The sequence below is a fragment of the Phascolarctos cinereus genome, unplaced genomic scaffold (genome assembly GCF_003287225.1).
Source record: "Phascolarctos cinereus isolate Bilbo 61053 unplaced genomic scaffold, phaCin_HiC Scaffold_1;HRSCAF=81, whole genome shotgun sequence".
Lineage (NCBI taxonomy): Eukaryota > Metazoa > Chordata > Mammalia > Diprotodontia > Phascolarctidae > Phascolarctos > Phascolarctos cinereus.
The window spans coordinates 83,323,068-83,350,638 of record NW_027555514.1 but is presented as its reverse complement, the minus strand read 5'-3'; the positions used below and the strand labels follow the sequence as shown (position 1 = coordinate 83,350,638).

Sequence of the window (27,571 nt, the reverse complement as noted above, 5' to 3'; positions counted from 1 at the left end):
AAGAGGAAACAAAACAAAACACAATTAAAAAAACAGCAAATAGTATGCTTCCATCTGCATTCAAACTCCATAGTTCTTTCTTTGGATGTGGATAGCATTTTCCATCATGAGACCTTCTCACTGCTGAGAAGGGCTAAGTCTATCAACATTAGTCATTACACAATGTGGCTATTACTGTGTACAACGTTCTCCTGGTTCTGCTCACTTCACTCAGCATCAGGCCATACAAGTCTTTCCAGGTTTTTCTGAAGTCTGCCTGCTCATCATTTCTTATAGCACAACAGTATTCCATTACATTCATATACCACAACTTGTTCAGCCATTCCCCAATTGATGGGCATCCCCTCAATTTCCAATTCTTTGCTACCACAAAAAGAGCTACTGTAAATATTTTTGTACATGTGGGTCCTTTTCCCATTTTTATGATCTCTTTAGGATACAGCCCTAGAAGTGGTATTGCTGGGTCAAAGGTTATGCATATTTTTATAGCCCTTTGTAGCTGGAGGTTTTTTGTTTTTCTCATTTGGTGCCATGGGATTTAAAAAAAAAAAGAATTATTTTTACCGATGCTCTTTTAAAAAAAATGCTTTCACTTCTTAATGATACTCTTTCCACATCCATACCTTAGTAGCAACTTCCCTTGCAATCCCCCCCCCCAAAAAAAAAGTAAAATAAGCAAAACAAATAAACACACTAGCCATGTCTGACAGGGTATGCCTTACTCCACACCAAAGACAACCACCTCTGTATTAAGGGGAGGGAAGCATTCTTCAATTCATTAGAATCATGATTAGAGTTCTGATTTCCTTCAGGGTTTTCTTTTACATAATTGTGAATGTTGTGTAAATTGCTCTCTTGAATGTGTTTACTCAAAAGAATTTCTTGGGGAAAAAAAGAAACCAAAAATCTTCCAAACTGTCCCTTTCCAGTGACAAGGCCACATACTGTCAGCCTATACATTAATAGCCAAAGTAGTAAAACAAGTCAAGAATGCCATTTTTTTCTTTTTTTGGAAACTAAGAGATAGGATACTAAGAAGTTAAAAACTCTCATTACCCATTAAGGTCTCCACAATAGCTTCATTCATCACCAGTATGTAGAAATAATTATTCACAGTAAATGATTAGGACTAAGCTTGGATATGAGATGAGAAAATGCACTTTCTTCCCTTCACTGGAGAGGTGGGAACTATGGGTGTGCAATGTTGCATAAGTTGTCACATGAAGCTGATGCATTGGATAATTTTGCTGAACTGTTTTTTTTGCTTTTTCATTTTTAGTCTCAGTTACAAGAGAAGGTTTGATGAATGGTTGTGGTAGGAGAAAAAAATTTTAGAAATCGATGTAATGTAAAAACAAAATGTATCAATAAAAATAACAATCAGGCAAGATGACTAATAATGAATTCCTGGAGCATAGAAAATCTATCAGCACTTGGGAAACAACAGAATTCCATGGGATTAGACACATGTGGGAGTGGGAGATCAATGAAAAGGAAAGAAAAACATTTATTAAGCTCCTACTGTAAGCCAAGTACTGTAATAGGCACTGGAGATACAAATATAAAAAGTGAGATAGTCCATGCCTTTAAGGAATTGGCATTTTACTGGGCTATGAACTAATAGGGTAACCACAAGTAGGGCAGACTATATGGATTCCTTGAAACAGACTCAACTGTGGCATGCTGGACAATCCTAACAGCCCACTCAGAGGAGTTCGGTGCTCTTGCCAGAGTTCCTCTTAAACAAAGAAAGATATTAGGCAGATGGAGACAGAAAACTGTAACAAATGACAGGACCTAAAAATATCACCACCAGTCTCCAGCTTAGGGAAACGCTGCTGTTCATCTAGTAACCTTTTTAGACTTGTTAGCATACACAGGTAAACTGCTATTAGTGATAACAAGTTCATATTAATCTAGCACTGTACTTTACTCACAGCAACCCCAGACAGTGAAAGGTTTATTATCCCCATTGAACCAATGAATAAACTAAGGATCAGATAAGTTGTGATGTCATGGGAAGTAAACAGAAGAGCCAGGTCTTCTAAGTCCAAGACCAGTGATCTTTCCATTATACCATAGACATAAAGAAATGTGCACAGTAATAAGGTGGTTTAACTTGGTAATAATGGCTCTAACTTCTATAATACTTTAAAATTTACAGTGGTTTTTCTCCCCAACCACTGAGGGAGGGAGGCAATAGGAATACCGTTACTCCACACTTACAGATGATTACGCTGAAGCACAGAAGGATGAAGGGATTTGCCCAAAGTCATCCAGCCAGAAGGAGTCGGAGCCAGGAGGAGAGCCCTGATCTCCTGACTTCATATCCAGTGTTCCTTTTCATTGCAGTCAAATGTCCCTCAGCAGCTGTGCCACATTCATCAGGCATTGTATCATGAGGTCAGCGTGGAGCTGATTCATATGAACTGGCCACCAACATCCTTATATGTAGAGCGCTGTGTTTTGATAGTAAATAGGCCGTTCTTTGTCTTTCATTTTCAAAGTGGACTAATGACATCACAATGGGTGAGATTGTGGGTGATGGGCGATGTCTTGACTTGCACATGAATTGGATTGAAGTGAGGCAGAGTCACACAAAGTCATCGGCCTCTTCCTTCCAGTGGCAGGAAAAAAGTCAAGAAGACTGGAGATGGCCCAGGATGCAGTACACGACCTCGGTGTCTTCGATATCTGACTAGGCTCCAAGCGCTCCACAGCATCTGCTTCAGCTCCCTTCATGGCCGATGAAACAGACTTTTCTCATCTGCCCATTCCGCTGAGGAAGTCTTCACATTTTGGGGGTAGACATCCCCCTAACTCACCACTGGGTATGAGGTCAGTTACCCTCCACCTGGTTAAACCCACCTGTCAAGACAGTTTGGTTGCTGTTCCAACTACAGTTTCTTGGAACCACAGATGAGAGTTGGGTGGATCAGGTAGACACCAAAGGCAGATGAGCAGTTCTGAAAAGGGCTTCACGAACCCTCCAACTAGAGGTACTAGTCATCCCTGAACAGCCCATACACCCCAATAAACAGGAAACAAAGAAGTGTTAGATATGGCTGTTAACCTCAAAGAGTTACAACCCATTTGGGAAGATACAACATATATACATAAATAGATAACTAATAGTAGGAGGAAACAAGTATGCAAGACATTTTCCTAGACAAGCACTCAGTATGGATCTTTTCTTTGTCCCTATCACCTACTATCTGATATTATACACATCTGTGGACACGCTATGTTTCTTTCCTTCCCTCTACTCCCACAGAATCTCTATCTTTCCCTTCCCCCAGAACACAGCTCTTTGAGGAGAGGAACAGCTTCATCTTTCATCTTTGTATGCCTAGCATAGCACTCTGCACATAATAGGTATTTAATAAGCATCAGTTAAATCTGAACTTGAATCATTAGATGAATAATACCAACAATGGTTAAAGGAGTTCATATCCTCTATATGACCTATTGGATCTTTAAACTTAAGAGGAAGTTACTGAAGCAAGACAAGACCTAAATATCATGGCACAATCACTCTATCTGATGGGGATGGGGGGGGGTGGGTGAGACTAGTTATCAATGGTACCAGAGAGTCCATGTAGCACACTCATCTAAAATCCTAAAACATCCTAAGTCCACAACGTTCAAGAGACCTTTATAGATCATGGAACTGGGAATGGAAGGTACTGATTTTATAATCACCCTCAGAGTTCAATGAAATATTTTAAAGGATCTTTCCAAGGCTTTATAGCCAAAAATTGAATGGACAGATGGTAAAGTAACCATTAGTTATCATTCTATTCCTCAGAACTAATGCTGTCCTTGCATGTCTCCAATTGTAGCCCAACAAATGCTATAATTTACAACTGCATGTAAAAGCCATTCCCCAGGCTGAACCAATACTCTGACATAAACCCAGGTTTTCATGGCTTTGAGACTAGCTCTCTATCCATAATGCATCTTGACATATATAATGCTAACTTTAATAGATGATATTTGTGTAACACCCTATGGTTTGCAAAGCATTGTACATGCATTATGATCTTATGAGACAGGTACAATTACGCCTATTTTTTAGATGAAGAAACTGAGCCATAGAGAGATCTTTTTTCTTTTGTCTTTTTCTATTGTTGTATTTTCTATCTCTTTTTTCAAAACAATACTAAGACTTTAAAGTTTCTATTATGGTAATGCTGATGGATATAACCCAGGTAACTAAAAGCTCTTTGGAGGGTCTTGAGGCCAAGCAGTTTAAGAACTGATGCTCTTGGCAATTCCTTAAGACTATGTTGCAAAGAAAGAGCCAACCTGCACTAGTGGAGAGAATTTCCTCAACCAAGAATTCCCTATAGCAGTGAAACCACAAGTCTAGCTTCCCCTAGACTCTTACATGGGATGTCTCAAAAGTCTTAGTTTATTTTTAAGCTTTCATAACTTTAGAAGTATAAATGCTACAAACTTACAAAATACTCCCACCATTTGAAAAGTTAATTATGAATTAAAAATATTAAGATACTGATGTTACTTATTAAAATTAAATGTAACTACTATCATGCTATGCATTACTCCAGCTGCCTTTCAAACTTTGCAAAAACTTTTGTCAGCTGCTTCTCAGTGACTGAAAGTATTGCATTTTTAATCACAGCTCATCCAAAGAACAAGGTTTTGGTACATACACGACAGTTTTGATATGACCCCACAAGAAAAGGTGTAAGTGGAGAGAGATCAAGGGACCAAGGTGGTCAAACCAGAAGACCTCTACCCATCCACCTATCTGAGAAAGTATCATCCAGAAACTATCATACAACCAACATACAATGTCAGAGAGCCACATTATATTATATTATATTAAAAATTATTCAAAATTCACAAAACTAAATAAACATAAAAATATAAATAAATTTTCAAATAACATTAAATAAATTTATATAAATTTATTTACACTTCTGAAGTTATTAAAGCTTAAATCTGCACTAATACTTTTGGGACAACTTGTGTATAACAAACTTTTACTTCCACACGGTACCTGCAGACAAATTGTCTGTATGGCATTGTCAACTTGGTAATGTTCTTGAGCATTATATAAGGTAAACTTCCTTGAGTAAAAAAGGCACAAACAAGGCTGACTTTAGATACAATTAGTCAACAAGTATTTACTCAGCACCCCCTATGTGCTAGCCACTTGGAAGACAGAAACGACTTTTAGGATGCTCTGTATTCAATCAGGGCCACATAGCTATATATAAAGGTATAAATAAAATAAATATAATTTAAAAATACTGTAAATTAAATTACCATCCAAAGTATATTGAGAAGGGAAGGAGGCTGGCACAAATAGGGTGTTCAGGGAAGGCTTACTTTAGAAGCTGACCCTTGACCTGAGTCCTGAAAGAAACCAAGGATTTTAAGAGTCTAAGGTGAGGGGGACAGAGATGGGAGCTGCAGTGATGTGTACTGACTGATTGACTTTAAAAGAGTTCAGTCTACAACATGTCTCAAGCATGGTTTTCACTCAAAGGCTAATCAGGAACTGAGAGAAAGGGTCCTTCAGCTAGTTCTTAATTATTAGTTGGGAAATTACCAATATTTGTGATTTAAAAAAACAAATCAAGATGTCTTTGGAACACTCAGAAACAAATGAAGAAAGACATTCCAACCCATGAACAATGAGTCATAAGAGTCAGGTAACATTAAGAGTCAGAAGGAACCTTAGAAATAATTTAATTCAACCTAATTTTACAGATGCGGAAACTGAGGACTAAAGAGATTAAATAATTTGCTCAAGGTTAAACAGCCAGTTATAGAAGGGGTAGGACTATACCTCTCCACTCAGGGGTCTTTCTATATATTAACCTGCCTAAAGTCTGAAGAAAGTTTTTAAAGTGAGTGTTCATCTGAAAGAAGCTGCCACTTTTTTCCCCCCAGTAGTTTTTCAGCCATGTCTGACTCACTGTGACCCTTTCTGGGGCTTTCTTGGCAAAGATACTGGAATGGTTTGGCATTTCCTTTCCAGCTCATTTTACAAATGAGGAAATGAGGCAGACAGGGTTAAGTGACTTGCCCAGGGTCACACAGTCAGTAAGTGTTGCCCAGCTTGCCCTAGTATAGCCTTTAGAGAACCTTATGTAAAGCAAGTATTAGCAGTCCCTAATTATTGCATTCCAAAACTTTCCTTAGCAATTGTTGTTTGGAACTTGGAGTTCGTTTCTCTGTAGAAATGTGAAACATGCTTAAAAATGACAGTTAGGATCATATTATTACTATTTAATTAATAGAATTAACTTATTTTAAAATTTAAATTAAAAATTAATATATAACAATTAATCTATATGAATCTATTGTAACTGTAACAATCAAACTACTGTACACTTTTTCATGGATTAATTCACAAATTAATAGATGGTCTTCAAGGGATGCTGTGGACAAAAAAAAAAATCACCTTGGGGCTAGCATAGTGGGAAGCCTCCCCCAACTTAGATTTTGCTGGCCTTCAAATTACAATGATTGTTGAGTCTGTACTCAAGGCCTTTCTATCCTGGTGGGATCAGCCAGAGCCTTCATTCTGTCAGAAGGTCCTTTGAGAAACTCGGATAATCATTGTCATCATGGCAATACATCATGGTAGGGCTCTAATGGAGGTTGAAACAAGAGTTAAACTTCAGTATTAGTTTGAACTAGTAGGAACTATGTGATATATTAGAGAAATGGAGAAAAATAAGGGGAAGACTTTTTTCTTTTTAACAGAGTTGACGCTAGAAGAAACTTTGAAAAACAGATAAAAGCTTATCTTTGGCATCCTTCCTCTCCCCTTTCTGTATCCCTTTCCAGTTTCTAGTGTGCCTTCCCTCACATACCACTGTCCTTTTGCTATCCTGGAACCCCTCCCCACCCCAATACAATAGCATAGCATTCCACTCTGGCTTCCCCAACTTCTCAAGTGTCCTATACTTTGAAATGACCAGCTCCTTATCCTCCAAGTCACAACTCCCATTTCCTCAGTGAAGCTGACCTGAAAAAAGTGTTAAGAGGAAAAGAAGTCGATTAGATTAACTCACATTTCTATGTGTATATCTAACAGTCCCTAATCATTCTAAAAGTATTTGCAGTTTTAGAAGATGCTTACTATCCACAAATGGATTTCTAATTAGTGGAATTTCAGTACATGTGGTGGTGGTGGTGGTGGTGGGGAGGGAGGGAGGGAGGGAGGGAGGGAGGGAGAGAGGGGAGAGAGAGAGAGAGAGAGAGAGAGAGAGAGAGAGAGAGAGAGAGAGAGAGAGAGAGAGAGAGAGAGAGAGAGAGAGAGAGAGAGAAGGTGGGGGGAGAGAGAGAGAAGGTGGGGGAGAGAAAGAGAGAGAAATTAAAGCTGGATATGTAGATTTGGAGTCATTTGCATAGAGATGAGAATTGAATATCTGGGAGCAGATGAGATCACTGAGAGTGTAGAGATACATTAAGAGGATCCAGGACAGAGCCTCAGGGAATGCCCATATTTAGTGGATGGGAGATAGATAAACATACAGCAAAGACGATTTAGAAGAATAGTTAGATAGGGAGAAGGAGAGAGCTGCAGTCAGAGACTCTGAGAGAAGAGAATCTAGAAAGAGGGGACAGTTGGACAGTATAAAAAGCTAAAGAGAGGTCAATGAGATGAGGACTGAGAAAAGGTCCACTGATTTAACAATTAAGAGACTGTTGGTCATTAAAAGGCGATTTTGACTGAACTGGACAAGCTCCCATTGGACACTGGATTAGTCATTTATTCTCTCCGAGACTCTATTTCTTCATCTGTAAAATACGCTATTTACTTCAAAGGGCTGTTGTGATTTTAAAGTGTTTTGTAAACCTTAAAGCAATATATACATACGATGACAATGATTGTTGTTGTTGTTATTATCCAAGGCCAAGTTTAACTAAGTTCAGAGGCTCTTCAAAGGAAGTTTGCCACCTGGGTGATGAATTTTTAGCCACAGCAATTTATGAAGATAATCTACTAAGGCATTAATTAAAAAAAAAATTCTCTGGATGGAATAACCATACCAAAGAAATTATAGTTCATTGAAATAGTGAAGAACGTAGTTATTTGGGTCCATGATATATTCCCCTACAAGTCTGTAAATTCTAATGACGTCAAGGACGGTATCATAGCTAACTTTTGTATTTTCTCCAAGCACCTGGCAAAGTACTCTGCCAACAGTAGCCACTAATTAGGATCAGAGATTTGTGCATAAAAAGGAGCCTAGAGGTTACCTAGTACAACTCTCTCATTTCACAGGTGAGATGAGGAAACAGGGGTCTAGAGAATCTGAGTAGCTTACTATTAGACTATAAGCTCCATGAGAGTAGGAATTGTTTCATTCTTTGAATCTGTATGTCCAGATGCCAGCACAGAGCCTTGTATATAGTGAGTCTTTAATAAATACATGCTGCTTGATTGACTAAGGTTCTAAAGTATCATCTGGCAAAACTGGGGGTAGAACTCAAGTCCCATGCCTCCAAGGTCATGGCTTTTTCTACTGAGTCATGCTTCCTTTTTTTGGGAGGGGGGGGCAATTGGGGTTAACTGACTTGCCCAGGGTCACACAGCTAGTAAGTGTCAAGTGTCTGGTCTGAGGCTGGATTTGAACTCAGGTCCTCCTGACTTCAGGGCCGGTGCTCTATCCACTGCACCGTCTAGCTGTCCCCTGAGTCATACTTCCTCCCCTACATTGTTGCTGAGTTAAAAACTTTGAATTCAAAAGCAGTAGGTCATAAGGTTCAAGGAACTTCACTGCAAAAATGTCTGTTGGATTTTGCACATGATCTTCAGCATAAGGAGATACTGGGGAAGAAATGGCAAACCACTCTACTACCTTTGCCAAGAATACCCCAAATGGGGTCACAATGAGTAGGACGTGACTAAACAATAACAAAAATAAGAAGGCATTTAGCATGCCAATGTATGTAGGGACAGTTAAACCTTTGATTTCACTGGTACCGGGAATGTCCAGTGAGGAAACTTCCATTACTAGGGCACATGGGCAATTTCTCTGCTTAGAAGACAAACAGAATGTACTACGAGAAGAACCTGAACACAGGACTTCATGGTTCCCTACCTGGCACCTATCTACCTTTCTAAACTTCTTATCCTTTCCTCCCCTCCATGCACCATGATCCGACTAGACTAGATCATTGATAGTTTCATGACCATGACTCATCATCCCTTGATACTGTCCCTTTCCCTGGCCATCCCCCATGCCTGAAATGCTTTTCCCTCTTTTCTCTTCCTTTTAGTTTTCCCAGCTGTCTTCAAGATTCATTTTAAATCCCACCTTCTACAGAGGTCCTTTTCCAGTTCCCTTAGCTGCTAATGTCCTCTCTCAAATTACCTTCCATCTACTTTATATATATCTTGTATGTATTTTACATATTGTCTCCCTCTTTTAGACGTAAGTTTCCTAAGGGCAGGGACTATTTTTCCTTTCTTTGTATTCCCAACACAGCACATTACCTGGCACATAGTGCACCTTTTTAAAATTTAATTTTATTTCAATTACATGTAAACACCACATAGTATACTCTAAATGAATATGTTAATTGTGTCTCTCATGCAAATGTATATACACACATAAATTCACACACATCTATGTATACATAATTACATATATACATACTTATATACGTGTGTGTTATATGCATAGTGTATAGAGTGTTGGATTTAGAATTAAGAAGCCTTGGGTTCAAATTCTACCTCTAATAGTTACTTGTCACGTAACCACTGGCAAATCACTTAACCCCTCTGAGCTTTGGTATCTCATTGGTAACATGGGAATAATGATAGTATCTATTTCAAAGGACTGCTGTGAGGATCTTATGTAACAAGCTTGGCAAATTTTAAAGTACTCTATAAATACTACTTATTATAATATATGTACATGTGTTTACATTATATGTGTTAATTAAAGTCCTAGATTCTCTTTTCTAAAATTTTCATCTATTCTGTAATGAAATTTGAGTGCATATCGAGACTCAAAAGGGAGCAGCAAAATTCTTTCTAGTTTAACCCGCTAAATAAACATGACAAGATTAGTAAACCTTTGAGCCCTGGACCAGCTTTGACTCTCAGCTTAACAGGTCAGGCGTCTAAGAGGCGGAATCCATATTTCTATGGTTATAAAAAGGCAATATAGGTCTTAAAAAGACATAAAGAGGTATCATGTTGTAGCCCCTACAGGGGCTATAAAGGGGTTGGAGTACAGGGCCTAGAGTCAGGAAGACTCATCTTTCTGAGTTCAAATCCAGCCTCAGCCATTTACTAGCTGGGTGACACTGGGTAAGTCACTTAACCCTGTCTGCCTCAGTTTCCTTAGCTATAAAATGAGCTGGAAAAGAGAATAGCAAAGTATTCCAGTATCTTTGCCAAAAAAACCAAAAAACCAAAACAAAAAAACCAAATGGAGTCATGAAGAGTTTGACGTGAATGAAAAACAACTGAAATGAACTGGTTCTAAATCTGTGATCACAGAATTACAAGATTTCAGGGTTCTCAGAGACCTCAGAGGCCTATCTAGCCCAAAACATACCTAAAAAAAGAGACACCCTACAAAATATACTTGAAAAGTACTGATCCTGGCTTTGTTTTAAGACTTCAACTGAGAGGTACTTCTCAAGGCAGCCCATTCTACTTTTAGATGGCTCTAGAGCTATTTATTAGGAAAAATTTCCCTAACATTAAACCTAAATTTGATTTGTAGCAACTTCTACCCATTCATCCCAATTCTAGCTTCTTAGGCTAGGCAGAACACATGATATCCTTTTTCAAACAGTTGAAAACAGCTAGCATTTCCCCTTTTCTTCCTCTTTCCCTCCTCCCTGCTTCCACTATACTCTTTCCAGATCTTGGTTGCTATATCACACTGTTGATTCATGTTGATGATCTTTTTCCTAGGAGCTTCTGCCTAGCACTGCCTCCCCCATTTTATATTTGGGAAGTTGATTTTTTGAACCTTTGTAAGGTTTTACATTTATCATTATACAATTTCTTCTTATTAGATTCAGCCTAATGTTCTGTCCTTTTGAGATCCTGTTGAATCCTGGTTCTGTCATCCCAAACATTAGTTATCCTCGTCTCCATATCATCTACATATCTGATAACTGTACCATCTATGCCTTTATCCAACTCCCAAATAAAAATGTCAAACAGTACCAAGTCAAGGACAAATTCCTGAGGTGTTCATTTTGATAAATATATAAAAAGGTCTAATTCTTAATTGGACAGTCAGTATTACCTTGGGGAGGCAGCAGGTGGCCTTAAGAAGTCAAAATGCTAAGAGGCTCTTTATCTTAACTATGTAAGACCTTGCTCATAAAAGGAATATGAAATAGTTTCGGGAAATATAGTTGCATCCTCTTTGATATTCCTTTCCTTTGAAGATAGATTGTTCTCAGTCCCTCAGCAAGCTGTAAATTGATTTAACTGATAGTATTTTGTTCCTTTTGTGTGTATAAAACCCCTTCTGTTAACTGACTCTTTGGGTAGAGAGGTCCAAGTCTGAATTTCGTCCTTGTGTCTCTCTTTCCTACCACTATAGCTTGTTCTTGATAATAATTTGTTTTGTTAATGAAAAATTTTTTTTCCTCTAAGCACACTGAAGACTTCCAAGTTGACATCAATCATTAATGACTAGACTTTCAAGTTGACACCAATTATTAATGAGTATTCTTCAGGTATAGCCATTTAACCAGTTCTGAATCTAATAAATTGTATTATCATATAGTCACATAGTGCCATATTTTCTACAAGAACAGCATGAGAAATTGATCAAATGCTTTGCTAAACTCTAGATAAACTCTATCTACTTCATTTCCCTAATTTTCCAGTTTAGTAACCTTGTCGAGAAAGGCAACACACTTAGAATGGCATGACCTATTCTTGTCAAACTCATGCTAGCTCTCTGGCTCTACTGCTTACTTTTCTAGGTGTTCATCAAATATCACTTTAATAATATGTTCTAGAAGTTTGCTAGGAATCAAAGTCAAGTTTACTGGCCTATAGTCTCTATTCTCCATTCTCTTCCAAAAACAAACAAGACATTTGTCCCCTTTCCAGTCTGTGATTAGCTCTTCCATCTTCTATGATCTTTTAAAGATCACTAACAATGACTCAGTCATCACATCAGCCATTTCTTTAAGTATATTAAGACGTAATTCTACTGGGTCAGGTGACTTGAACTCATGAAAAGCAATGAGGTGATCTTTCACTCTCTTCATACTTCTATTAGGTATCAACTCTACTAGTTATATTTATTAGAGTTTCACATGAACTGTTTGGGAAATATGTGTACCATTTTATTTTTGTCTTAAAAAGCAAAATGGCTAAGTTTTTTTTTTAAATTCTCTTGTCTTAAATCTATTCATTCTATGAGCCCATGTAATAGACCCCTGTGACCTAAGAAGGAAAATAACTCAACCTCTCTTATGTAAAATAGATATTGCTCATAAATGATGCTATATTTAACCCACATATTCAAATGATCTATGGTGTCACTGATGTGACTATTTCCTCTAATGATGTGGCTCTCAGCCAAGCAATGCTTGCCTATCCTGGGGGACTCTTGTCTGTGTCTTCCCACAAGTCTACCACATGGGATCCACCTGATGTCCTAGGAAGCTTCTCATCTTTCTCCTGACCCTTCAAGGATATCAGAGGAACAAACTGCCCACTAGTTACTGCTCTCATTTCAAAACCAATCAGTCTTGTTTTTCCATCATACATTGATGATATCCATTATGCTGGTTCTTGTTTGTAGCTCTTTATTTAGTATGTATTGTAGCCTGCTCACACTCGGCATGTACTTGTCTTGTTTTCAAGTTGTCTTCTTCATTAGACTGTGAGCTCTTTGTGAGCAGGGGCCATCTTTTGCCTTTCTTCACATCCCCAGAGCTTAGTACAATGCCTAGAACATAGTTGGCACTTAATAAATGCTTGCTGACTTTTTCATCCATATGTTTTTTCCTGTGTACATTGCTAGACCAAACTTTTTTGAATCACTGCAGTTCTAGAAGAGGGTCTACAATGTTCTGGGGCTTGACACAATAAACAATATGCCATTTGCCAACAGGAATACCTGAAAGAGCTTACTCTACGTGGGAGATCTCTGTTTAATTTGGACTATATTTTCTCCATGACAGTTGCAAAAACTGTTGGTGAACATATCTCTATTTTTTTGCCTCACTTGATATTAATGATCATAGATCAAGATTATCTCTGATGTTTTATCTTTCAAGGAATCTTGAAAAAATTTGAAAAATGGATGGAATATACCTTGTTGGAAAGAAGCCTTCAAGGTGCCTTTTTGCTTTACTGAATCAAGAGCTTTCTTGTAATCAATCAAAATTGAGCATAGTGGGGAAGTTGTATTCTCTATATTTTCCAGTCAATTGTGTGAGAATAAAGATGTAATCTGCTAAACCTGCTTATTCCCTACTGATATGCTCATTAAAGATACTCTTGATAGGATATACATACATATATATATATATATATATATATACATATACATACATATATATATATATATATATATATATATACACACACACACACACATATACATACAAACACACACACATACATATATTCACACATGCATAAAGGTGAGAAAATAAGCATACAGGTCAATAATTGATCATGTTCTTTCGGTCACCCTTTTCTGTAGTTAATAAGGTCTGAAACGGATTTTTCTAAACATGTTTTTGATTTCTTTCCTTCCCTTAGGTACTTGGTGAATCCATTCCTCAACACTGATAATTGCATTGCCTCCTTCCTAGATCTCCTCTTTGTATTCTTGGTTCTATCCAGCTGCTTTCTCCATCTTTGTTCTCCTTAGCACCATCTCTATCTCCTTCATGAACACATCTGTAAAGCCGGAGTCCAAGAGTGAGGGCTTTATGGTCCTTGATGGTGAAAAAAAGCTCATTATAAAAAATCTTTGCTGATCTTTTTATTTTTTCTCTCTGTATTGTCTGCTTTCATTTTCATACTTAAATGTCTTTGGTATGACTTTGCTTAGTTTCAAACTTCACAAAGTTTTCTTTAAGCGGGTTTGACACTGTCTCGCATCTATGTTTTATTAAGTAACACTGCCCTTAATCTTCCACCATTCTTTTCCATTAGACTTTACAAATGATTTTATATTCTAAACTAGTGTCACCTTTGACCACAACTCTCTGTCTAGCAAATAAGTCAAGTGTTTGCCTACAGAGACAGAAATGCGGTGCAGGAATAGAGCATGGGGTCTGGAGAAAGGAAGTCTTGAGTTCAAATTCTGCCCAAGACACTTATTTAGTGCTCCATCAATAATGAGCTATTTCCTGTCCATTAAGATACAATCAATTTAATTTCTGGCGACATTATTTAGTATTCAACAGGTCTATAATGTTCTGATTCTTTTCTCAAAGGAATTATTCTGATACAGAGGCATGAGATTTCTGTTTAGTTTATTAATTGCTGAGCCATACTTTCTCATTTATTTCTAATAATTCCCACCTTTGCATTGAAGTCACCAGGCATCAAAATATATGTTGATTTAATTTGGAGGATCTTATTAAGTTCTTTGTAGAATTTCTTTTTATTCTCTACGATAGATTTTGGTGAATAAGCTTGAAAAAAACATTTTCATGTTTTTCCCCAAATGCATATCGTTAAAACAGCAATATGAGATAATAATAAAATATCTCATGAAAGGATGTTTCTTTTGCCTCTGGGTACATGGGATAAATCCAACTTCCTGAACTCTATTATTTGTATCTTCAAGGGAAACCTGTGAGAAATCCTTTCCTTCAGCCACTTCTGGTTTCATTTAAAGTGAGAATGTTGAGACCAAAGCAATTCTGTTCCTCTAGAAGCATGTCCCCTCATGGAGGCATTGAAGAACCTCCCATTTAAAGAATCAGCAGCTTATTTAAAGCATATAGATGGTCCAAACATTTTGTGACTCTTAGTACCCTAGGCCCCCTTTCCTGCTCCTTTGCTGGGTGCCACATAGGACTGAGAACCACTTTGTATTTTTCACTGATTTATGGACAACCATGACCCAAACGTTTATTACAGAGTGGACACTGGTGATGAGGCTTTCCAACCTTAGGTAGGCTGGTCCTCAGGAAGCAGATTCAATCTGCTGCTTGGATGTGCCCAAAACCTCTTCAGTCTGGTGGAATATCTGAGAGCTTCTTGATAGAAACAGCACAGTCTTCAAGAACCCAGGGTCAACTCTCTACCATAGGGGCAACTTTGTGTCTGCTGTATATAACACACACTATCAGACTTCCAATAAGAATGCTTAACCCAAGGGGTTTTCCACCTTTATTGGGCCACAGACCCCTTTGAGGTCGGTCATATCTATGGGCCTCCTTTTCAGAGCATTGTTTTTTAAATGCACAAAATAAAATACCTATGATTACAGAGGAAACCAATTATGTTGAAATTCAGTTACCACAATATCTTTTTTAAAAACAAGTTCATGAACCCCAAGTTAGAAATTCCTACCTTAAACATGGCTTTAACTCTAACCTTGGGAGTATATGCTGTAGAAATTCTTTCTAGATGAAACTGTCTTATAATGAAATACTTGAACACTTTTATAAATCGAACCCTTTTGATAAGACCAGAAGATCCACGTCAACACTAAATTCTACTGCATAATGATTATTCAGAATAGATACACATAAGCATATATATATATATACGTATGTATGCATATACATTATTTTAAAACATTACCTCTTGCAAGTCATGCACAGTATGTTGTATGCTAAAGATTTTAAAAGGGTGAGTCATATATTTATTTGATGTAGCAAACCATAGGAAGCCATGGTCAGTTCTTTAGCAGTAGAATGACAAGATGAAAGCAATATTTTAAGAAGACTAGTCTGGTAGTATTAAATAGGAAATTACAGTCAGAGAAACTAATTAGGAGGCATTTATACAGTTTATTTCTGGGTGAGATAATGAGGTCCTAGGGCAATTAGGTGGTACAGCAGATAGAGCACTGGGCCTAGACTCTGGAAGATATGAATTCAAATTTGGCTTCAGACACTTACTAGCTGTATGACCCTGGGCAAGTTATTTAACCCTATTTGCCTCAGTTTCCTCATCTGTAAAATGAGCTGGAAAAGGAAATGGCAAACTACTCCAGTATCTGTGTAGTCACAAAGAGTTGGACACAATTGAAATGACTGAACAAAAAAGATGAGGTTCTGGGCTAGAATAGTGACAAATGGACAATGGGGAGAAATTGAGAGTTTTCAAAGAAAGAGACAATAGGACTTAATGAAACATTGGCTATAGGAGACAGAAGAGAGACTCATAGTTGACTTCTAGTTTCTAGCTAGGGAAAATGGAATCAGTGGCAGCATTTCTAAAGAATGTGGAAGCTAAGGAGGTGGTGTGTACTAATTACAATTATCACTTGTATTAAGTACACCCTTCCTCTTATTTGTAATAAAATCAATGGAGTTTTCAGTGAAGTATAACCACCTGTTGGGTAAAACTCTTCAACATTTTACAACTTCATTACAGAGCTAGTCCTTTTTGATCCTGAACAATAAAGATGATTATATCCAGACAAATTGTAGTGGGGACTCAAGAAAAGGAGGATATAATTATCCCTACAGGAATTTGGCTAAGTCACCAAGAGTCTGAGCAGCGCCATTCACCTGGCATGCTGTTTGCAATATCTTTCATCGAAGGATGTAAAGTGGACTTGGGCGATGTGACTTTTGAGGAAATTTGTAGGAAAGCAGAGATGGGAACGGGTGATATGTGGTGGACCAACATGGCCATGGTTTCATCTATATAGAACTTAATCTGGATTTATGTGATAAAAATAGTAAGCCAGTCCTTCTGAATCCTGTTCTCTTCACAACTTCTGGTAGACTCAGAACCTAGTCTTACTTTTCACAACCACCTAGCACATTAATTTGTGGAGCAGTGATGTCAAACTCAAATATTGACCTAGAAAACCACATATAACATTTATCTATGTTCTATTATATTTTTAGTTACTTTGTTAAATATTTCCTAATTACATTTCAATCTGGCTCTGGCTACACTTGGGAGTGTGGAGGGCTACATGCAGCATACACAGCATATCTGACATCTCTGTTATAGAGTACTGTTTCTAAGATTCTGATCTCTTGCTCTATTTATTTGACTTTTTGTGTGGTTGGAGTTTCATTTCCTTACCTAGAGTGTAAGGTTCTTAAGTGCAAAGATTATATCCTATTCTTTTTTCTATCCTTCTCAGTGCCCAAGTTTCATACAAAATAGGTGCTCAATAAATACTTGGCAATTGATTGGCTAGTCTTTCTGTGTTCTTTATATGATCTCAATCAAAAGAATGGAGGATGACAGTAGATAATACTTTCCAAAATATCACTGGTTCTTCCTGATAACAAGATTGTTTTCTTTAGAACTGTAGATTTAGAGCTGGAAGGGGACTTTAGAGACTACCTATTGTGGATGAGGAACACAGGCCCAAAGAAGCTGTGACTTGTCCCAGGCCACAGTAAGTGATGCAGGTGGGATTTGAATCAAATTCCTTGAATCTCAAACCAGTGCTTTTGACCTCGCATTATGCTATCTCTCCTTATAAGTAAGATCACAATTATGGAAAATTGAACAAGCCAGCCTGTAAAATTTGGCCTTTATTCTGTAGGGAGCATTTTAGAGGCTAGTGTAGACAGTGCCTAATAGCGTTATATAAAATACTTAATTTAGGGGCTTACTTGAGAGTCTGGAAATATGACAACTATGATTCCCATTTTACAGAAGAGAAAATGGGCTCAGAGACATCAAGCGCCTTGCATCATTACTAGCTTTTGTTTTCAGAGTTATTTTACAAAGCTCTCTAGCTTCTTATGGGGGAAAAAAACCCCCAGGGTATGCTATGGTCATTGGACTGATCTTGTAAGAAAAAAAGTATTATAGTCATCTGCGCCATTTGGGATTTGAGTTTTCAGAATCCATCATTCCCCCGAGTTGCCACCTTTAAAACAAAATGAGGCACCTTTTTTTTCTTTTCGAGGCATAAATGCTTATCACCTTCAGGCTTACAGTTCATTGTAAGCTTAACAGTGAAGGACAGCCAGCATCTAAGGTACTAGAAAATACCAAGTACTGTTTCCAAGAGAGCCTACGGGGACTCCTTCACTGGACTTCAATACATAGTGAATGGCCCCCTAATTACAAACTGCTGGTGTTTTTATATTGGATGGGCACCGGATTGGCCCTACACAAGCTGAGGCAGAGCTACCGCTACCGAATGACCATTATTATTGCTTCTTCACATGAAACAGCAATGAATATTGATTCACATGCTGCATTCAGATTCTGTGTAGCAGAATGGCACTTTTCACAAATAAAACAGAAGTTGAAAAAATGAGTATTTCACTATATTTGATGAATTTGGGAATGCTGCTAAAATTGTAATCATCCAATCCTTCCTTTCTATTTGTCTGCCTATCTTTCCCATATGATTCTCTTGTTTATCTTTCTTCATCTCCCACACACAAAACTGAAAAGAAACCAGAGCATTTATAACTTGAGTATATTGATATTCATAATAATAATAACTAGCATTTACATAGCACTTTGAGGTCTGCAAAGTAGTTTACATATGTTATCCCTTCTGATCCTCACAACAACCTTGGGAGGGAGGTTCTACTGTTATCTCCATTTTTACAGATGAGGAAACTGAGGCAAAGAGAGGTTAAGTGACTTGCCCAGCATCACACAGCTAGTGTCTGAGGCAGGATTCAAACTCACATCTTCATGACTCTAGATCCAGTATTCCATGCACTGTGACCTTTAACTGCTGACTGCACCACCTAGCCTCAATCACCATCCTTGATCAATAAAAACAAAACATCAATAATGCATGTGAAAGCATACGTACATGTTAGTACGGCAGGAGAACGATTCTTCTGCACATTCTCTTCCTTCTGGGCTACCAGAGATGTGTTGGGTTCAGCCTGGTAGGCACAGAGTGCTTCCCACTCTTTCTCCAGTCGGTTCTTATTCTTCAAGTGATCTTCCATATAGGACTAAAATGAGAAGATGCAGGAATCAGGAAGGGTCTTCTCTGTTAAAGTTGGCCTGACGTTGCAGGTATCGTAGGGGCAAATAGTATCGACATATTAGAGGCAAAGCCTATAACTCACTTAGCTGTCTGAATGACATCTACTGCCTCGCCCAAAGTCCACTATGAAAATCATAGGTGCTAAAACAAGTATATCAAACTTGGCTAAATTTTCCACACTTCTTCCATTCAGGAAGCATCAGACAAAGACCTACAAGAGGGATAAGGCGGTTCAGCTGGTAGGGGAGAAGGAGAGGGAAAGAATTACAAAAGGAATACAGGCTGAGGTCTTTTTCCCTTTAGGATTTTATTCTATAGACAAGACATACACATTGTGAAGAAGTTAATTACTTAAGGCAGTATACCATTAAGTGCTAAATGAGTGCCATAGATAATAAGGGTTACAATAGTTCAGAGAAAGGGGAGATTAATGTGGGCTTAAGTGGTCAGGGAAGGTCTCACTGAATTCCCTAAGGCGGGATTTGAGCTGCGTCTTGAAAGCAGGGTAAGATTTGGATGCTGGTAAGAAGGATCATAGGCTCAGAAGAGCATAGATTTAGAACTGGAAAGGACCTTTCAGGTCATCTGGTTCAACCCCTCATTTTATAGGTGACAAAGTGGGGTCAGATGAGCTGGGTGACTTGCCCAGGGTCACACAGGTATTAAGTAGCACATTTGGGATTTGAACCCAGGTCATTTGGTTCTAAACTAATTGTTTATTCTACCATACTACCCCAATCAGAAATAAGCTTGGAATGTTTTAGTGTAGGGGCACAATCGGAGATTAAAAACTGACTGGACCGGAGTATGAAGAACTCTGAATGCTAGGTTGTAAAATTTGACTTGTATTCTCTAGGGAATTCTTGGCAGGCTAATATTCTAATCACTGGTCTATGGTGACTGACAATGTAATGCTGTTGTACAGTCATTTCAGTCGTGTCTGACTCTTTGCGACTCCATTTGGGGTTTTCTTGGCAAAGATACTGGAATGATTTGCCATTTATTCTCCAAGTCACTTTACAGATGAGGAAACTGAGTTGAACAAGTTTAAATGACTTGCCCAGGGTCACACAGCTATAAGTATCTGAGGTCAGATTTTAACTTCAGTCTTCCTGACCCCAGATCCAGCACTCTATTCACTGTGCCACCTAGCTGCTCTTGATAATGTAATCTAAAACAATATTAGAGAGGCAGATAGATGTTGCAGTGGATAGAACATTGGCCTTAGAGTCAGGAAGATCTGAGTTAAAATTCTACCTCAGATATGTACTGCTGCAGGATCTTGAGCAAGTTTTGCCTCAGTTTCTTCATTTGTAAAATGTGGACACTAATAGTATCTCCCAGGATTATTGGGAGAATAAAATTAGATAATATTTTGAAAGTACTTTTCAAACCTAACGCAATACACACAGTACATATATATACATATATAACATGTTAGCCATTATTATCATTATTATTATTATTCCTCACTTACCTCTAAATTCACATACAAAGGCTCTACTTTTAAAAAAATAAAATATCAACTTACCCTTTATTGTCAACTATAACTATTTGCATGTGTATGAGTATATGTATATAAAAGTCTGAATCAAAATCAAAGGGGTAAATAATAGCTTGAAACAATTATCTCATATAAAAGGACCTAGAAGCCAGAGATAAACAGCAACATTTCAGGCAAGCAGCATTTCTCCTAATAAACCCCAAAGGGGCAAGAAAAGCCACTAGATAGCATCTTTACAGATAAAGGCTTTGCAGGAAACCTTCCATTTTCTTTTTTCTTTTTAAGAGAACTACAAACTGCCTAATAGCTACTACCCTGTAAGTGATTCCCTTGAAATGTTTCCCTCAAAAAATAAAATCATAAGGATGCATCTTGTTTACTGTAAAAATCCCTTATCTGACCAAACCACCAAGTCAGCTAAGTACCTCCAAATATCTCACAGATAGCAGAGACCACTGTGTCCTTTATACAAAACTCTGGCATAGGTTTCAAGCCTTTATGTCAATCATCACAAAGAAGCTCAGTCTACAAGCTTCAGAAATTGCCAGGCCTTGGGTTTGTTCACTTTTCCAAAGGAAGCATTTATTTGTCAATAAAAAAAAAAAAGAGATGTGCATACTGCTCCGTAATTCACTATATCAGCTTCTACTAATTATCCTGATGGCCCTAAGACCATTCCTCAGAAGTGTATTAAGGAATTTACACAGACAATGAAAAAATGAATCCAGCCATTTTGCCCCATAGGAGTGTGTTAGGATTAGGCAGGTGTTTGGGAATCTGTTTACTGGCCAATGACTGCTCGGATGAAAACAACAGTCATCATATATCTTAATTAATATTCTGGGTAGCTTTGACCATTCTTCTCATGGGGCTTCCCCTCTTTCCCATTTTCTGTTTGCACAGAAGACATTTTTCTTTTAATTGGCACATTTTTCTAAATCTATTGGGCATGAAACATCGAAGATACTTGGCTGCCCTGACTCGTGCAAAATGTTTAACAGTTTGAAGCATTAAAAAAAAAAAAGAAACCAAATATTTTGACCCTCAGCTGTTCCTATCTTAATTTTTCTGGTTTCTTGACTATCAGAAGTAAATAATCAGATGTAGGGAAAAGGAGACAAAAACCCTCTGAACATTTTGCCATCAACAAAGACTACTGTGCCTACAAGCGCAATCCACTTTTCTCTCATTGATCTGTTCAGTAGGGAAACAACCATTCTTTTAAGGGAAAGCATTTCAAAGTACAAAACATGCGTGCATCACTGGCCCCAAAGGAAATGTTATTCTTCTTGGAACAAATGCCCTGTTACTCAGACTTTTTTTTTTGTTTGCATATTTTGCAATACAGTCACACAATAAAATGAGAATTCATGCTTCCCCCTCTCCCCAAATGTACTTATGCTAATCTGCACAGAAACTATGATTTCTTCTACTAACAGTTTTGGAAAATGTAATCTAATACCTAGAAATCTTCTAGGGAGGGGGTGGAAGGACTTCCTGCATTCACCTCCCAAATATTTAGCAGGCATTTCAAACTCAACATGCCCAGAATGGAGCACAATTTAAAAATAAAAGGCCCAAACCTTTTCCTCTTCAGAACTTCTCTATTTTGTCACAATCCTCCTTCCAGCCCTGCAAGCTCACAACTTCAGGGTCATCCTCAACTCCTCACTCTCATTCACCCCACATATTCAACCAGTTATCAGATTTTGCCATTTCTTTCTCCACATCTCTCATGTACACATGGCCCTTATTCTACTTCAGTTCCATCCCCTCTTAGCTTTGGACTGTTGCAAGAGCCTTGTTAATTGTTCTTCTTGCCTCAAATCTCTCCATACTCCACATAGTTGTGAAAGTGATTTTTGTGAAGTGAAGAGATTAACCATATTATCTTCCCCATTCAAGAAACTCCATTGACTCCCTAATACCTTTAGGACAGGATTTTTTGTGTCAGGGACTTCTTTGACAATGTTTGCTGTTGTTCGGTTGTGTCTGACCTTTCATGACCTTGTGGACCATAAGCATGCCAATGTTGTCCATGGGGTTTTCTTGGAGTGGTTTGCCATTTCCTTCGTCAGTGGGTTAAGCAAACAGAGACTAAGTGAGTGACTTGTCAATGGTTACACAGTTGGTAAGTATCTGGGCTGGATTTGAACTTAGGTCTTCCTACTTCGGACCCAGCATTCTATCTACTGAGCCACTTAGCTGCTTCCTTTGACAGTCTAATGAAGCCTATGGACGTTCCCTCAGATAATATTTTTAAATGCAATAAATAAAATGCATAGCGTTACAAAAGGAAACCAAGATATTGAAATATAGTTATCCAATTATTTTAAAAACAAGTTCACAGACCCCAGGTTAAGTAAGAACCCTTTCTCTAGGATCAAAAATAAACTCCTCTATTTGGCATTTAGAGCTTTTCACAAACGGCTATCTTTCCAGTCTTCTCAGACGTTACTCCCTTCCATCCCCCTTTCCACGCTCTCTAATTCAGATCCTTCATCTCTCATCTCTGCGACTTCCTATAGGCTATTTTCCATGCACCAGGCACCCTGGCTCCTCACCTCTGCCTCCAAGGATCCCTGGTTTCCTTCAAAACTCAGTTTTAAACATACTTTCTGCAGGAAATCTTTTCCAGTATTCACAGCTGCTCATGCTTCTTTCCTTAAGAGTACCTGCCTCTCCTCTGTATGTATTTCACATGGAACTATTTATGTAAATATGGTCTCTCCAATTAGAATGGAGACTTCTTGGGGACAAGACCATTTTGGCTTTTTTTTTTTAAACACCAATGCTTAGAACACACTAAACACTTAACAAAGGCTTGTTGATTAAATGATTGGTTGATATTTCTGTGGTTTATCCGAGTGAATTTCTTCCTCCTTATTGATGTTTGGACAATTTGCTACTTATTCACATCTTTCCTAAATGACTGACCCTTTAGACAATTTTGTGGCACCATGACAAAACTTACAAAAGTTTTTGAAGAGAATACAGTGAATCTCAGATGAGTTTTTGATATTTTAATTATTGTGATTGGAAGCTGTCTTGGGACAATGCTTGATTTATAAAAATTTTCCAAAGCCCCTGGCACACTGTAGGTATGGAATGGAAGGGAATAAACATTTTTAAGTACCTCCTGTGTCCCAGGCACTGAGCTAAGTGCTTTAGAAATATTATCTCACTGGATTCTCATAACCCTGGGACAAAAGTGCAGATACTCAACAGAGTAACTGACTCCTAAATGAAACACAAACTTATTTGCCTGGCATTCTAGGCCTTGCACAATCTTGTGCTGCCCTGCCTTCTCATCCTGATTGCTTATTTCTTACAACTTTCCATGCTCCAGAAGTCCAAACTGGACTTCTCCTTCTGCCCTCCAAACAGGCCATGCATCCTTCGGCCTCCATTTGCTTTACTTACCTTAACTTCTTCAAGCTTCTGTTCACATTGTGCTCAGAACAACTTTCTCCCCTTTCACTGTTATATCCCAATACCTCTTTTAAAGTCAACTCAAAGCCTTTGTCTCCTTAAAGACTTGCTGATTGCAGCGAGATGACACGTATCTTTTTGTTTTACAACTCTCTGATATTGGTATGTAATGTGTATTATACCCAAGTGATATTAGCATTATTTATTTTTATGTTGTGGTTCCCTACTGGACTATAAACCCTGGGAGGGCAGCCCTCATGTCTTTTCCAATATTTATATCTTTCTCAGAACCTAACAGTTCTGTGCAGGGAATACATATTTATAAATGTTTGTTGAATTAATCAATTAATTTAAGGATGCATATGAGTAAGAGGTAACTAAATATGGAGTCATTTCCTTAGATTTTTCTCCTTCGATCCTTCCATCTCTCTGAATATTAGAATTATAACATTCAAGTCCATAATAGGACTATATCAGTTGTTTTCAAATGAACAAATGAAAAGAAACTGAATGATGGGAAAAAGCTTTCTCTTTCTTTTCAGTCCCTGAATTCTATCACCTCACTTCAAATAAACACATTCTGTTTGCTTTCCAGAAGCTTATCTGTTTTGAAATGAATGAAAAAAATTAAGCATTAACAGTGTGCTTAACATTGAGGATAGAAATAGAAAAAGCAAGATAGTCTTTGATCTCAAGAAGTTTGGGGGGATAATACATAAAATAGTTTATCTGTAGGGAGGATAGAAAGATCCAGAAGTTTTTTAAGAGGGCAAGGTAAGGGTGGATAGTAAGCTCCAGAGGACCTTAATGGCAATGACAGACAGATGGTGAGGCCTGGTGGGCCTCTGTGTAGCTGAAAGAATTAGAACTGTTGACTCCCATGTCATCCAAATGGTATAAACAGTCATGTCACCCCTTCCATAGAGTCTGAATAGCCTAGGGATTGGGGAAGAAGGTAAAGGTAAAGACAAGGGAGGAGGAAGTAAATTCCCAAAACACCTGCATTAGAAACCCAAATCACTTTCTGCAAACTCTAGAGGGTCATGTAAATATGAATTATTATTGGTATTGTTTGGCAGAATCTATGTGATAAGAGACAGTAATTGATTACATATCAAATACTCATTTTTATATTGCTGTTGTCCCAATAGAGGAGAAAGCATTTTTGCATAACATGATATTTAAATACTATGAAAATACTAACTTCTCTAGCCTTAACTATACTGATAGAACTCACTAGTTACTATTTTCAGTTTCACTGTATTTTGCTAGTTATTATTCTCAGTTTCTGTTAACACACCATCTTGTAAGTGAAGTCAGAACTGTTCATAGCAAAACATCTTTTTTTAGGTCAGAACTCTTTGGAAAAAAAAAACACTTCCTTTACCAAATCCACCACGAATGAATACATTCCATTCAATATGACATGAGCAATTCTAAAATGATGAACCATGGCAGGTTTAATCTAATCTCAAATATAGTCTTGTGGAAGGCGGATTGGATATTATCTTAATTCCTATAAGCGGCAGTCATTTAAATTTATACATTTATCTTAACTATGTGAAGTGAAATTATCCTGCAAGTCTGCTTGAATTTCCAAATATGTTGCAAGAAAGACAAACCAGAATCTAATAAGCAAGTGTTAGCTTGGAGTAGGGGCAGGGGCATCTAGGGAGGGCAGATCTAGATATTATTTTCTTCACTAAGAATTAAATAATCTAAAGATATAATTGATTATATTAAAATTCAGATAAAAATTTCATTCTCTCAGCATGTATGGCACCAGCAGGCTTGTTGCTTATCCCACTCTGCTCCTGTCAATTTGATCTGCTCCATATTTGTCGATTAGCATTTTTATGAAATGTCATTTATTATATTAAAATGATTTAATTTCCTCCATCTACATTTTCACAGCCCTTCCTGTCTCATGGCTTTTGGATGAAGACATTTTGCACCCCAGACAAAGGATGGAAGTTCCTCAAGAGCAGAGAGGGCATCTTTCATGTGGTCCACGTAGCACATGGGTCATGGAGAGAATTTAATACAAGTAAAATGATAACAGTGATAACTGCAATATATATTTCCCTAAAAGCAGTGAGCCTACTCAGTCAGTTTCAGTGGATTCCTTCTTTTAAAGCCCTTGGGAGATAAGGTGAAGTGAATTTAGGAGATTTGGAAAGCTAAATTTATTACGTACTGACCTTTTAGAGCACTTTAGAAAATTAACATAGTTAAAAATTTTTTTTCAAGTGCCTTTCTCCATGCACTTGCTGGTATTTTTCTTCTCAACAACTAAATATCCTCCCTTTGACATACCTCATAACTATAACTTGATAATTACATTAAATAATCAGAGTATGAGCATCAAGAAAATACAGTTTTGTGTTGGTGGCAATTGGCATTTATTCCATGAATAGTCTGGACATCTAGAAAAAAATTGTAGAAATAAAGTAGGGTAGAGGTAAAAAAAAAATTAAAGTTATAAACTCTCAGATACTACAGGTCCTTTTTGGGCTTCCCAACTGACTTAATGGTGAGATATAGTGAGCAATTTTTTTCATTTCCTAGATAAAATTTGGGGTGGAACAGAGGCAGTAGACAGCAGACCTCCAGAGGTGAGAGTTGTGGGATAGGGGTGGTCAGAACATTCCAACTAGTAGTGAAATAATTTTGCAAAAGGGGTGGCCCATCCCTGAGATAGGCCAGCATCTTCTTAAGAATTGAGGGTAAAGGTGTGCTTCTGAAGGGTCCTCCCTAGCCTGGATAAGGGAATGGGGAAAATGGGGAAAAAAAGTATGACGGAAGACCATGTGTAGACAGTGGATTCAAATTTCCAGGGGGAAAACATCTCCCTCCCCTCTACCCTTAATATTGAAACCCCTGGGGGTAAAATCTCATTCATTTCACCACAGTTATAACTTTGATTATAGGACACAGGTTACAATATAATCCACTATATTTGGCTCTTCCATGAAAAACCTCAGAGAATGGGCAACCTAGAAGATGATCCCATGGCTACAGCGTTTATGTCATGTGCCTTCGCCATAAGACTCCATGCTGCTTAGTCAAGAAAGGCACAATGGTGCTAGAAATAACAACTGGCAATTATGAAGCATTTGGAAATTTGTAAAGTGCCACATATAAATTATCTCATTTAAATCTCACAACAGTAAGCTAGGGAGTATTTTTCCCATTTTACAGATAGAGAAACTGAAGATCAGAAAGGAAAAATGATTTTTTCATTGTTATATAGTTAGCATATGTCAGAGGACAGAATGGGAACTAAGCCTTCCTAACTCTGAAATCCATTCACAAAGCCAAGATGTCTCTCCAAATACATGGAGAAGGACAACTGAAATCAGTAAAGTGATGGTGTAGACTAGAAGAATTAGGCTATTTCATCTGAAAAGAACATGAAGACTGAGAGGGGGTACTATATTTTCCAGCCAAGGCCTTCCCTTCCCCTTTCATTTAAGTCCCTATGCATCTTTGAAGACCAACTCGATCCGTTTCCTCTTTC

At 37.8% G+C, this 27,571-nt stretch overlaps 1 protein-coding gene across 1 annotated transcript in view; it reads right to left on the bottom strand.

The window, feature by feature from the left end:
* The window catches only part of PTPRN2 (protein tyrosine phosphatase receptor type N2), a gene marked incomplete at its 5' end in the record, with an annotated part of 1,499,790 nt that overhangs the window by 82,041 nt on the left and 1,390,178 nt on the right, over positions 1 to 27,571 (bottom strand). The window contains one exon of the mRNA XM_078149736.1: positions 18,933 to 19,080. Coding sequence (XP_078005862.1) covers positions 18,933 to 19,080 — 148 coding nt within the window. The remainder of the gene's footprint in view (positions 1 to 18,932; positions 19,081 to 27,571) is intronic.